Raw genomic sequence first — 13259 nt, forward strand, 5'->3', positions numbered from 1 at the left:
CCTATTTGGTGCAAGGGGCCGTGATTGGTGAGTGGGGGTGGGAAGGGGTCGGTATCGAGGCTGGTGCACGGGCTGTAGGGAGGGATCAGAACGGCTTTCTCCTAAACGGTTGCCTGGTGGCTATCTTGGTTGCATGCAAGAGGTTGATTTCGTGTTATTCCGCGAGATCTTGTTCTCGATTTTGGCTTGAGGGAGTTATTTCATGCAAGTAAAAGTGTCTGTTTCTTCGTTTGGGTTTTAGCTAAAATATCTGATATATTTCCTCTAATTTTTTTTTGAAAAAAAAGAGTACATAAGGCAAGGATAAAATAAGTAATACAACAGGCTGATTCGAAACAAAATCTTTGCTTCTTTATTCTACTTCGTGCCTCCTTATACCTTCGTACAATTCTCCCCTTCTCGGAAATCCAAAAAATCCCATCACCCAAGTCCTACTAATGCTCGTATCCAATCTAGTTTTCGCACTTGGTATGTTTATGGTTTCGAGGCCTCCTCTTCCGAAATGTACAGACGACCCTCCCACGGTCTAAGTGTAAATTGCCAGCTCTTGTTGCTGGACTTGCGCTCCACTTCGGTCGTCGCAGTGTCGGTGTAGTTGCCAACCCGAAGCCGGAGGGACCCAATGTCGTCTGCGGGTGGCAGGTTGACGACCTGATTTACACTTGTAAAGTTGAGCACGACGACTGCTGCTTGACCGGTACCAGCCCCGCCAGCTCCCGGCGTGGCCGTCGTCTTGGCGAACACGAATGTCTCTTCGTTTTCAGGTTCGTACAGTCGGAAGTTTCCATAGACAAAGAGATCGGCGTGGGCCTTGCGGAAGCGCAGCATACTCTTCCAGAAGTTGAGCACGGAGTCTGGGTCGCCCTGCTGCCGGGCCACATTGATCTCCGGATACAAGTCGTGCGTGCGCATCCAGGCTTTTTCAGGCTGGTCCGTGAAGCCGGCGGATTTATTAGAAGCATCCCACTGCATTGGGGTGCGCGCGTTGTCACGGCCAAGGATCTGAATGCTGCGCTTGACGTAGTCGATCTCGCGCCGGATGGTCTCCGGATCGCCGGCGAACTTCTCGTGCGCCACCGTGGCCGCCGTGTGGTAAAAGTTGACGCTCTCAATGTCCTTATAGTCCTCGTCAATGGACCACGTGGTGGGCACGTTGATCATGCCAATCTCCTGGCCCTGGTAGATGAAGAGGGTGCCCGTCAGCGCGGCCAGCATCAGAGCCAGCATTTTGGCCGAGTGCACGCGGTGCTCCGGTGCGTCGGATGCAAAGCGCGACACGGAGCGACCCTGGTCGTGGTTCTCGCAAAATGCCGTCGTCCACCCGTCGGTGCCCTCGATGAACTGCTGCCACTTGGCAACAGTGGCCTTGAGCCGCGGCAGCTTCCACTCCTCGAAGCGGTACTTGTCGCTGGCGCCCTGACCAATGTCGACAATGTCAAACTGGAACACCATGCTCAGCTGCTTGTCGGCGGCGCCGACGTACCGAAGCACATGACGCGGGTCCGGCGTGTGTGGGAGCTCGCCGACGGTCAATGTGTCGTACTTGCTAAGCACAACGCGGTTCATCTCGCGCAAGAACTCGTGCATGCGCGGCCCGTTGGCGTACTCGGACCAGGCAGGCTGCTCGAAGACGTCTGCGTTGACGATGGGCGCGTCTTGGAAGCCGACGCGCTTGCTGTACATGTTGACGCAGTCGATGCGGAAGCCGTCGACGCCCTTGTCGAGCCAGAAGCGCATGGCGCTCTCGTAGATGGCATGGCGTGTCTCGGCGTTTTCCCAGTTCAAGTCGGGCATCCTTCGTTGTTAGCCGTGGTTTTCGCCGCGTCATACGGTCTATCCTTCAGAAAAAGGAACAACGAAAGACATACTCTTTTGCAAACAGGTGCAGGTAATACTCCTGGGTGTGCTCGTCCCACTCCCACGTGCTGCCACTGAAATAGCTGCGCCAGTTGGTAGGGGGCAGCCGAGTTCCATCGTCGGCGTACCGAGGCGGCTTCCAGATATACCAGTCCCGCTTCGGATTGTCCTTCGACGACCGCGATTCCTTGAACCATGCATGCTCGGCTGATGTGTGGTTGATGACGAGATCGAGGATCAATCGCATGCCGCGCGCATGACAGGCATCAACGAGTGCTTGCATGTCTTCAATGGTGCCGTACGGCGCGTGTACCGCTTCGTAGTTGGAGATGTCGTAGCCCATATCGATCTGTGGACTCTCAAACATGGGTGACACCCACACGATGTCGACGCCGAGATCCTTGAGGTAGTCGACCTTGCTGAGGATCCCAGCAATGTCGCCCAGGCCGTCGCCATTGCTATCTTTGAAGCTGGCCGGGTAGATCTGATAGGCAGTGCCTTCCTTCCACCAGGCATCGCTCGACGGGGAAGGTGCGGCCATGTTGGGTGTTCACAGAGGTGTCGGCGTACGGCTCGGGTTGTTATGTAAGCGACAATCGAAAACAAGTATTTGAGGAAGGTACGTGAGAGGACCACATGCGATCCAACCGCAGCAGCTTCGTCTTGACTTTCTGGTGGTATTCCGGGAGCTGAACGGACAGGACCGAGCCCGAAATTTATATAGGTTTTGTATTTCTTTCTGCCAATGTTTTGTATGGTATTCTGGGGTAAAAGAGGGTACAACCAGACGATTCACGATCTCGATTGGCGGACAAAACAAAAGATGGGGGTTGTGCATGAAAAGGCAGGTCACCCGAGCCCAGTCTTGCAGCCTGATACATGCTCAGCCCAACTGGCTGTCTTGCCTTGGCTTGGCGGAGCGTGGAGAAAACGTGTACGCATGCGCAAGAGCAGGTAGCGAGGGTGGGTGTCGGCGAATCGGGTGAGTTCGCCCACTTACACCCTTCCCTTGCGCGGGGGAAGGGCCGAGTACGGGGTCCCGCGATCCGGCGGCAATGGGCCAAGACAGCATGTTGGATTCAAACCGGTAGGTTTTAGCGGGCAGTAGAGCAGTTTTAGCCAACTGCGGCACCTGACTGTGCCAGTGTGCCCTTGTGAACTCGCTAAATTTCTCGCTCCAACTGCCAATTTAGAGGCTGTAGTGGCACTGAGACTGCTTATGCGACTGCCGCCGAGCAAATCGACGAACTACGGCAAGTGTAAATACAACATGGTGACATGATGAAAGCCGTAGCTTACCTCCCCATTGGATGTCGTACATGTGGATATTGGCTTGTGAGAACGCATAACTCGGACGGTGCAAAATCCGGGCGCGTTTGTATTCGCTATTCTATGGTCGCTTGGATGCTATAAAAGATAGTGTCGTGGTTCTGTGAGAGTGATGGAAGGTTGCAGTTGGACCTGTACGTGCCCCCACAAGTGTAACAGACGAGAGAATGGCGTTCGAGTCAGCTGTCATGCCTCGTGCGAGCGTCATCGCCCAACGTGACCCGACGGTCGCGTGTTCGTTACATCTGTTTGCTGCGTAGATTCCGGATGGAAGCCAACCGAAAGCAGAACTCGCCAGTAGTAGTCACAAGCCGGACACGTATCGGAAGAAGACCTGTCAAGGTTTCGAGAGCAGACGATTCGTCGGAGTATCCGACTGCCGGGAGCAGTTCACGTAGGTAAAGCAGCCAACATGGCGGAACGGCGCCCCGCCAGCCCCGAGAACTGCATCTTCTGCCCGTTTCGGACGAAGTCTATCACCGATCATGTCGGCTGCGGTGGCGGCTACTGCTGCTGTAGTGGTTTCTGCGATCGTCCCGTTCGCGATCCCGCTCAGCCTTGTAGCTGTCCCGGTAACGCTCCTCCCGCTTCTCTCGACGCTTGTCCTCTTCACGGCGGTAGTCATGCAGCCTCGGGGGTCGTTCCTTTCGGTATCCCGAGCTGCCGCTGGTACCAGACTTGTGGTTCCAGCCGCCGAGATCTTCTGCACCTTTGAGCTCCTTAGCACCCAGGCCCATCTGGTTTGGTCGTCTGACAACCTGCTTGACCTTGGGGCCGCGGTCTTTGCCGTCCCAGCCCATACCGCGCAGGAGCGCAGCGCCAAACTCCTCCACCGGCATCTCCTCGTACTCCTCCAGCGTCGACACGTCTGGTGCGTCATCAAAGTCACGGGCGAAAACGTCATCTTCGGTGACGTTTGCAGACCGTTCGATGACGCGCCGGGTTTTTGTTTTGTCGTCAATTGTTTCGCCCAGCAGTGCCTTGACGGCCGCCTTCTCCGTCTGCGCCTCCTTGTCCCCGGGACCTTCAGGTGTACCCCTCGTTATGTCACGGGTCGGGGTGTCGGCGCGACCGTTCGCCGCTGTGTTGTCCTGTCCAGTTGCCTCGCCTTCCGTTGGTGATGTCGTCTTTGTAATGGTCAGGCCCCACTTTATCGGTTTATCCTGGTCTGCTGGATCAACATCGCTCCGAGTACCATCTCCCGGTGCACTTGTTGATTGCGGTTCCGATGGCCGACCACTGCGTTGGTTGCGCGACCGGGCCTCTTTTTTCCAGTCGCGGTTGGGCTGTCGTTCAATCGTCAATGGTCCGCGCTTGGCAGCTCGTCGATCGTCCCGCTCGCCCTTGGTACTCGTGGCGAGCTCGGCCCCGTTGTCACCAAATGCCGTGATGCGCTCGTGCCGGCCGTGCTTGGGAGCATCCTCCTCTGACTCGGAGTCCGAGTTGCCGCCTAATCCGTGACTCGGCCGCTGCCGCTTCCCCAGGCTAGATGACGGTGGTGGCGGGCGATTTGGCTTTTTGTTTGTAATCGCTGATACACCGCCGAACTTTATTGCGATTCGTGACGCCTCTGGTCGTTCTGGTGCTGACATGGTGGCGTTGCTGTGACTGAGGGGGAAATAGTTGCAGGTAGACGGCTCATTTGGTGGTGGACTGCAATGTGATAAATTACTGTGGAGGGTGGACGAGGCTGTCGATTTACTAGCCACACTGTGGCTTGAGAGAAGTGGTTTTTGTGCTTAGTCATTTTCGTACTTCCAGATTAGTCCTACGCGTATCTTTCCCAAAGCAACCCTCAAAGGCGACCTTTCTCAGCGCCCTGTCGCATAAAACCTGTTAGAGTCAACGACTAGGCCAGGTAGGCTCTAGGCCTGGTGCCTCCCTGGACGACGCTGAGCCGAACCAATGCGCGTCCTGCCGATAACACTATCTGTGCGCAGCCAGCAGCAGAGTCCAACGCTTTCCCTTCCCAATTTCACCCCTTTTCTGAACTTTCCATTTTTTTGGGGATCATCTCTTGTCCTAGCAAAGCGCACTTGCCCAATAATAGTCATCCATCCTGGCGTCCCACTTTTCAATACTGGGGCTCTCAAAGAATAAAGAACAGCAAAAAAAATTCGAAAAAACCCGTCTTTCGCTCCTTTCCTCCAAGGGACAGACGTGAAGAAGGAAGGCGCCACTAGGCTACCAGAACCACCAAACACTGCCTACTGAGGACAATTCATCCTTACCATTTCCCCCGACTAACCCGCTATCTCAAAGTTCACCCCAGACTTACTGCGAAAACGCACCTGAACTTTACGTTCCCAGGCAACTTTTGAAAAATTTATCGCCCCAAAAGCGAAACATCACGAACTCGAATAAAAACAAAAATCGACCCAAAACACACCAACAGAGTCCTTTTCATCATTTTTTATCGCGGCAAACGACTGTGTTGGTTCTTCTCAGCTTGTTTCGACATTTCGTTTCGTCGAAAACGGATGTCGCACCTACTCATGCCATGACTGAGGTCGGACTCGCCGACCGCCTCGAGCTTCTGCGATTAAAGCGGGCAGAATATAGGTACGACCGATTTCATTCGAATGCGCGAATTTTTCTCGTCATTTTGATATCGCTCATGTCGTGCTGATGGTTTTTAGCTCAATCGTGCGATCGCGCAAACGCAAGCTGCGCGAACTTTACGCTGTCGCGACCGATGGCGATGGCGCCCTCAATCTAAACAAATTCGACGTCGACGCGCCGCCATCCACCACCGGCGAAACAAAATTCTTGCTTGACACAGACATCTTACAGTACGTGTCCTCTCGCATATCCCCCGTTGTTTGCATGATTCCGGCACGCGTCGGCCCTGTGCCGCTCCCACGCGCCCACAACTAACACGTCCGTTTGCAGAGGTCGTCCGCTCAGCGACGCGCGCATCCCGACACGACAAAAGCCCGACCTTGAGACGCTCAAGCAGTTCTTTGCATCCGCGTCTGCTCCCTACCTGAAGGAAGCAGGCATTGACACGCGACCCACCGTCGAAAACGGCGCGCCACCGACACCAACAACACAAGATCACGACGCTCCCTCGATCACCCTTCCCGAATCACATCTTGCGTCAACAAGCGGTCGCAATGCCCAGGATGCTCTTGAGAATGCGGCCACACAACGCCGGTCCCCGGTTCAGGGGACACTGCCAGCGTCGGCATCACCAACGGGCGCGGATTCTCAATCCAGGACACCTTTGTTAACTCCCCAGACAACAGCCGGTTTGGCGGCTCTGAACGGCGAGAGGCCAGATGGCATCCCGCACGATGGCAAGGCATCACCCGCCTTGGCAGCAGAGACAGCGACGACCCAACCGGTAGTGAATGGCACGAAGCCAGAAGCACCAACGACACCGACAGCACCCGCAGTTGCGTTTGCGCCACGGGACGAAGATGCGATGGATGTGGACAGCGCGGACGCGAAGCTCGCCAACTCGCCTGACAATGCTACCAACGATGCGGCAAAGGCTGGCGACATTCCCTCGTCGCCTGACTCTATCGCCCAGACGGCCACGACGCCCGCGGTACACGACGTGTCAGTAAACACGAGTCCCGATAACGAGAACGAGTCCTACGCCGAAAGCGACGAAAAGGCCGAACTGCGCAGCAGCCAGGGGAAGACGGAGGATCAGAATCTTGCCGATGGGGCCCGCGACGCTACCGTCGAGGCACAACTGCTCCAGGAATCTGCTGCGGCTGGTGAGAGCCAAGCAGCGACCAGCAGCGAAGCAAACAAGACAAAACCACAAGCACAACCGACAACTCCAGCGGCAGCCACTCAAAGTCCATCGCAGGCTATGGAAGTGGATGAGACGACTGAGGATCCTGCAAAGAAAGAGACTGCGTCGCAGCCAGCGCCAGCACCGGCAACGACGGACGCGACCAGCTCGGCATTGACCAGACCGACAACGGAGTCGAGGCCGTCCGCATTGAACCACATGAACGGCCAGGCGGGCTATGTCAACGGGGCTGCCAGTCCCTCTGTTCTCGCCACTCTCCCGACGCCTAAGCCATCGACCGGCGATGCAAGCGAGAATCTTACCCTCGGCGATCTGGTAGTGGCGGACATTCGGAAGGACAGCAAGAGAAAGGCACCGACGGTCTTGTTCGGCAAGCAGAAGAAGAGCAAGCCCGAGACTACGATCGTCCCGTCCAACCTCGCCAAGTCGGAGAACCTGTTCGCCGAGGACTACTTCACCCCGCTCTTCGTGCAGACGTTTGCGCAAAACTCCAAGTGGCTTAAGAACCTCGATCAGTTAGTGCATCATGCGCGGAAGACCATCTCCAGTGCCGACAGCCAAGCATCGATTTTCGACAACCAATCGTGCAAGATCCTGAAACGCGTCTATCATCTTCAGCAGCAGGATAAATGGTCACTGCGCCAGCCGAAGCGCGCCCAGGAGCCCGTGAGACAAAAGTCGCATTGGGATGTGATGCTGCAGGAGGTGAAGTGGATGCGGACCGATTTTCGGGAAGAACGCAAGTGGAAGCACTCGGCTGCTCGCCGTCTGGCTCTTGCCTGTGCCGAATGGGTCCACGCAACACCCGAGCAACGGAAAGCTCTGCAGGTCGTTGCTAGCATCCCGCCGCGGCGCAGCGCTGAGACGGACGACTTGCAGATGATTGGCAATGCTATGATTGATGCCGCGCACGCGGACGAAGCTCGGGACGCGGCGGCTGGTCTTGACGCAGACGAAGTGGACCTGGTCGATGACGGTGATTTCACGGAAGCTGTTGTTCCGTTTGCGACTACCGTGGCGCCCTCTGCCATTTTCGCCCTGCAAGACGATGCGGTCGTCTTCGAACTCAACCCGTCTGTGTCCTCTGACCGCCTCCTTGCCGAACTGCCCATGTATGGCTCGCCCCTCGAAGTGCCCAAGGCCGACCTGACGTCCAAAGATCAAGATCCAGATGCCGCTTGGCGCCGCCCTGTTGTTCCCGTCAGCAAGTACATTGAGACGCCAATTGTGATTAAGCGGAGACCACTGCTGCAAAAACAGAGCCGATATGCCATTGACGACGAGGACGACGATGACGATGTCGAGGAATTTGTGGACGAGACGCCAGCCGGCGGAGCGACCGACAAGAAAGTGACGCGCAACACAGCTGCAGCTGACAACATTGTCGGGCTGTTCGACCCGAATCTGAAGACGATGCGTGAGCGCTTGCACGCTGGTCACCAGTTTCGCCCTCCGTCTGAATATCCGATGCCGATGCCTGGATTCTATGAGTACCGGCCACCATCGCAATGGACCGTGGCGGACGACGATCAGTTGAAGAAGCTCGTGCGCGAGTACTCGTACAACTGGGCGTTGACGGCGAGCCTTCTTGCCCCCAAGTCGCTCTTTGCGTCAGGAGCCGAGCGGCGCACGGCGTGGGAATGCTTCGAGCGGTGGGTCAGCCTCGAGGGCTTCCCCAGTGATGCATCGCGGTCGCCATACTTCAAGATGTACCAGTCACGGATTGACGGTGCGCAGAAAGCGATCCGCGAGGCGAACGAAAAGGCCGTGGCTGCCGCAGCCGCAGCCACAGCCGCGGCCGCAGCGGCGGCGCAGACCAATGGCAGTGGCGGCTCAGCACCACCGCCCCCGACACCAGTGCAAAGACGTCGACCTACTCTTGCTATGCGGGTAGAGCGTCACCGCAACCAGAGGCATCTGGCGACATTTGAAGCCATGCGGAAGCTCGCGAAGAAGCGTGAGGCCATCCAGCACAAGCAGCAGCAGCAGGCAGCCATTGTGGCTACCCGGAAGTCAAACGAGCCGCCTCAGCAGCGCCCTGCGATGAAGTCACCACGGGAGTACAGCAGAATGCGAGCTGAGCGCGACCAGCGGATGGCTGAACGCCTGGCCGAGTTTACGCAGCGGCAGGCGGAGATGCACCGCAAGGTACGATTTTCATTTCGATGCCCTCTTTTGAAATTGCTTTGGACTTACCTAACATACATATAGAACCAGTTGATGGCTCGCCAGCAGAACCAGGGCATGGCTGTTGCCGGTCCTGGCGTACCGCCTCAAGTCGCGGCACAGATGGCCGCCGCGAACGGCATGGCCATGGCTGCTCGGCCGAACGTGCCCGTTGCGCCGCACGGCGTCCCCATGCGCAACCCGCAGCAGCCGCGGCCGCGGATGCCCATTCAGAGCCCGGCGAACCCCATGCAGGGCCTGCCACACATTGCGATGAACAGCGCTGGCACGCCAGTCCCGATGACGAGCGTGCAACAGGCCCAGCTGCAGCAAGCCCTGCAGGCGCAACAACGCCTCCACATGGCGCAGGCGCAAGCACAGGCTGCGCAGGGTGGCCAGCCGGACATTAACCTTGTCCTGCAGGCTCGGCGCATCCAGGACCAGCAACGGGCCGTTCAGATGCAACAGCAGCAGCAGCAACAGGTGCAGCAACAACACCAAGTGCAGCAGCACCAACAGCATCACCAGCAGCAGCAGCAGCAGCAGCAGCAACAGCAGCAGCAATTGCACCATCTGCAACAACAGATGCACCACCAGCAGTTGCAGCAGCTGCAGATGCAACAACTGGCGCAGCAACAGCAGCATCAGCAGCAACAACCGCAACACGTACTGAACACCCAACAGCACACACCGCTCGCTCAACACGCCCAACTCAGCCAGCAGGGCCAACACTCTCCACACCTCACCCCGCAGCAGCAACACCAACTACAACAACAGCAGATCTTATTGCTGCAGCAACAACATATGCAGCAGCAAGCGCAGCAACAGGCACAGGCACAGTCGCAGACGCCGCAGTCGCAGCAACAGGCTCAGCAGGCCCAGCAGGCCCAGCAGCAACAGCAGCAACAGCAAGCGGCCGCACAGCAGGCGCAAAAGGCCCAACTGGCGCAACAGGGCCAGCCCATGGTGAAGGCGCCGTCTGTGCTCCAAGGCTCGCCGACCGGCATCCGACCGATGAACAACCAGCAAAACTTTATGGCTAACGGCCAGGGCATGGCCGGCCAGTTCAACACCGCCAACGGCGCGCCCATGGGCAGCCCTGTGGGTGTTGGAATGGGCATGGGTGGCCCTATGGCGGCCAACTCGCCCTCGCCGCGCCCAGCGATGCCGGCCCAATCGCCCCTCCCGCCCAACATCATGGCGCAGATTCGCGAGCTGGAGAACGGCTTCCGTGCCAAAAACCCCAGCCTGACTGCAGAGCAAGCTCGTACGATGGCCATCCAGAACTACTCGCAGATTATGATGATGCAGCGTGCTAGCGCCATGCACTCGGCGGCGGGCGGCGGACCGCAGCAGGCACTGGCCGGCACGAGCCCGCGGCAGTACGCGCAGCTGCTCCGAGCCCAACAGGCCCAGCAGGTGCAGCAAGCCGCGTCGGCACAGCACCACGTCTCACAGGCCGCACAACAAGCGCAGGCTGTGCAGGCGGCCCAGGTCGCGCAGATGCAAGCCGCACAAGCGGCTCAGGCTGCCCAGCAAGCACAGCTGCAAGCCCAAACACAGGCTCAGGCTCAGGGCCAGGGCCAGGGCTCGGCCGGATCGCCGTCGAATGTTGCCGCGTCTCCACTGCTTGCCCAGCAACAGCAACAACACCAAGCAGCCCAGCTGGCACGCCAGGCGAATGGCAACAACGCTGTGCCCAATGGCAGCGCCCAGACGCCATCGAGCTAGAACAAGGGTGTCAGCAGGGAGTCTTTTTAGGAAGTTGCCCGGTTAAGCATGAGGCATATCGTGCCTTGTATGTTGTAGTACATTCTTTAGCCACGTACTTGGCTTTTATATTTTTAATCTTTGAAGCGTTTTAATTCCCACCTCGTTTGCCAGCTTGTGATGAACATGAATGTAGTTGAACGGAAATAGTTTGTGTCGTACTGCTGAGGAATGAAGTTCGACGACGGTACATTCAGTATGATGAAATCTCCTTGATTTTATTGACAATGCGATTAGCGATAAGATAAGCGATAAGACTGGAAACCGATAAGAAAAAAATCTTTAGTGGGCACCCAAACGGCAGGAGGCTGTTGCGCTAGGCGGTCCTCCCCAATTTACAGTGAGTTTCGAGCTTTTCTGGTGATTCTTGTCAAGAAAATAACAACCTCATACGATAAATCCTCAACAATGCAAGCACACGCCCCAAAAAACGCCATGAAGAGAAAGCGGGAGGCCAAGGCTTCGGTTGTGGACCCGGAGGTCCCTGCAGCGACCAGACCGAAGACGAAAGCGACGCCGACGTCGACGCCAACAACTTCAAAAACTCCGACTTCCATCCTGAAGAAGAAGTCTTCGCTTAAGAGCACCACCTCTTCTTCTACTGCCGCTGACGTGGCTTCGACCAGACGGAAAGACAAGACGCCGAAAAGTGCGAAGACGACGGCCGTGGCAGCGCCAGCACCCGCTCCAGCAACAGCAACGGCATCCGCCAACTCGGTCGTGGCGCTCGGCGATGCACCGGCAGCGCTCCAGATCGTGGCCGGCTCTTACGACCGCACGCTGCACGGCGTCGTGGCCACGGTGACTCCGGCGGGTGTGAGGTTCACCGACACCTTTTTGTTCAACGCACACTCGTCGGCCATCCGCTGCCTCGCCCTATCGCCGCCGTCGGCACCCATCCCGGGCCAGGGCCAGAAGATCATGCTTGCCACCGGCAGCACCGACGAACGCATCAACATCTACAACCTGTCGGCCCATGCACCGGCCGACGCCTCGGGTCTTGGCGCGTCCGACGAGGAACGGGCCATCATGGCGGCTGTCACCAGCCGGCCAGTCATGCCGATTGCTGAGAACGCCAAGAACCGCGAGCTGGGCACGCTGCTGCACCACGCGTCCTCCATTACCAAGCTCTCGTTCCCGACACGGTCCAAGCTGCTCTCGGCGTCCGAGGACTCGACGATTGCCGTGACGCGCACGCGCGACTGGTCGCTGCTGTCGATGATCAAGGCGCCCGTGCCCAAGGAGGGCATGGGCGGTGGCCTGCGGCGGCCCAGCGGTGACACGGCACCCCCAGGCGGCGCGCCGTCGGGTGTCAACGACTTTGCCGTGCACCCGAGCATGAAGGTCATGATCAGCGTGAGCCGCGGCGAGCGCAGCATGCGGCTGTGGAACCTGGTGACTGGCAAGAAGGCGGGTGTGCTCAACTTTAGCAAGGAGTTGTTGAGAGATCTGGGCGAGGGCCGCTTTGCGACGGGCGAGGGCCGGCAGGTTGTCTGGGGCCGGACGTTTGGCCGTGGGAGTGCAGACGCAGATGCTGATGCCGATGCCGATGCCGATGCCGACGACGAGGACGGGATGGACGAATACGCGATTGGTTTTGACCGTAACGTCGTCGTATTTGGCATGGACAGTCTGCCACGGTGCAAGGTGCTGAGCGACGTACTCACAAAGACGCATGATTTCTGCTACGTGGAGGTTGGAGACGACCCAGATGCGCCCGCCGCGGACAAAGCGGGCCTGTTTTCGCTCCTGGCCGTGGCCACCGAGGACGGACGCATTTTGCTCTGTTCCACGCGCAACGAGGACTTGGTGGCCGCTCCTGCGTCTGCTACGCCAGGCAATGACAAAAAGGCGGCTACGGCTGCTGCTCCGCTGCCCTCGGCACGTCTGATCGGCCAGCTGGGTGGCAACGCGACGGGCGTCACGGGCCGAGTCAAGGCATTCAAGATCCTACCTGTCCTAGAGCCCGTAGATGGGGCCGCCAAGGGCGACAAGAAGAGACTACAAAAGGCCTGGTACGTTGTGTCGGCGACGAGCACGGGCATGCTGCGCGTGTGGAAGATTACGGGCCAGGAGCTGCGCCGCGCCTACAAGAACAGCACGGCCATCAGCGCCAGCGGTAGCCCGTTGGCGGCAAAGCCCAAGCAGCTGGGTACGTTGCTCGGCGCGTACCAGACGCCGGACCGTATCACCTGCGTGGAGGCATTTGTGATGATTCCTCGGCCAGACGGCGTTGAGGACAGTGATGTGGAAGACGATGACGAGGACGAGGAGGAGGACGACGAGTAGAGAAAGATCCGTGGAGAAGCATTTCGGCGTTCGAATTTCATGTTTCATATGTTTCTGTTTTGCTTACTCTTTCTTCATG

At 57.9% G+C, this 13259-nt stretch overlaps 4 protein-coding genes across 4 annotated transcripts; 2 read left to right on the plus strand and 2 right to left on the minus strand.

Annotated features, from left to right (window-relative positions):
• Positions 1-474: 474 nt before the first annotated feature.
• On the minus strand, positions 475-2398 carry SPSK_03188 (alpha-glucosidase; the record flags this gene model as incomplete). Its single annotated transcript, XM_016730029.1, has 2 exons — positions 475-1795; positions 1869-2398. The coding sequence occupies 2 exons, from the start codon at positions 2396-2398 to the stop codon at positions 475-477; spliced, it is 1851 nt and encodes a 616-aa protein (XP_016584994.1).
• A 1264-nt stretch (positions 2399-3662) lies between these two features.
• SPSK_03455 (g-patch domain containing protein) lies at positions 3663-4778 on the minus strand (the record flags this gene model as incomplete). Its single annotated transcript, XM_016730293.1, has 1 exon — positions 3663-4778. The coding sequence occupies one exon, from the start codon at positions 4776-4778 to the stop codon at positions 3663-3665; it is 1116 nt and encodes a 371-aa protein (XP_016584995.1).
• Positions 4779-5686: 908 nt separating this feature from the next.
• SPSK_02926 (uncharacterized protein) lies at positions 5687-10852 on the plus strand (the record flags this gene model as incomplete). The annotated part of the gene is made up of 4 exons (XM_016729774.1): positions 5687-5748; positions 5826-5978; positions 6079-9103; positions 9167-10852. The coding sequence occupies 4 exons, from the start codon at positions 5687-5689 to the stop codon at positions 10850-10852; spliced, it is 4926 nt and encodes a 1641-aa protein (XP_016584996.1).
• A 447-nt stretch (positions 10853-11299) lies between these two features.
• On the plus strand, positions 11300-13180 carry SPSK_03202 (protein MAK11; the record flags this gene model as incomplete). Its single annotated transcript, XM_016730043.1, has 1 exon — positions 11300-13180. One exon carries the CDS (start codon positions 11300-11302, stop codon positions 13178-13180), a length of 1881 nt encoding a protein of 626 aa, XP_016584997.1.
• Positions 13181-13259: the final 79 nt, after the last annotated feature.

The sequence above is a fragment of the Sporothrix schenckii genome (genome assembly GCF_000961545.1).
Source record: "Sporothrix schenckii 1099-18 chromosome Unknown Cont47, whole genome shotgun sequence".
Taxonomy (NCBI): Eukaryota; Fungi; Ascomycota; class Sordariomycetes; order Ophiostomatales; family Ophiostomataceae; genus Sporothrix; species Sporothrix schenckii.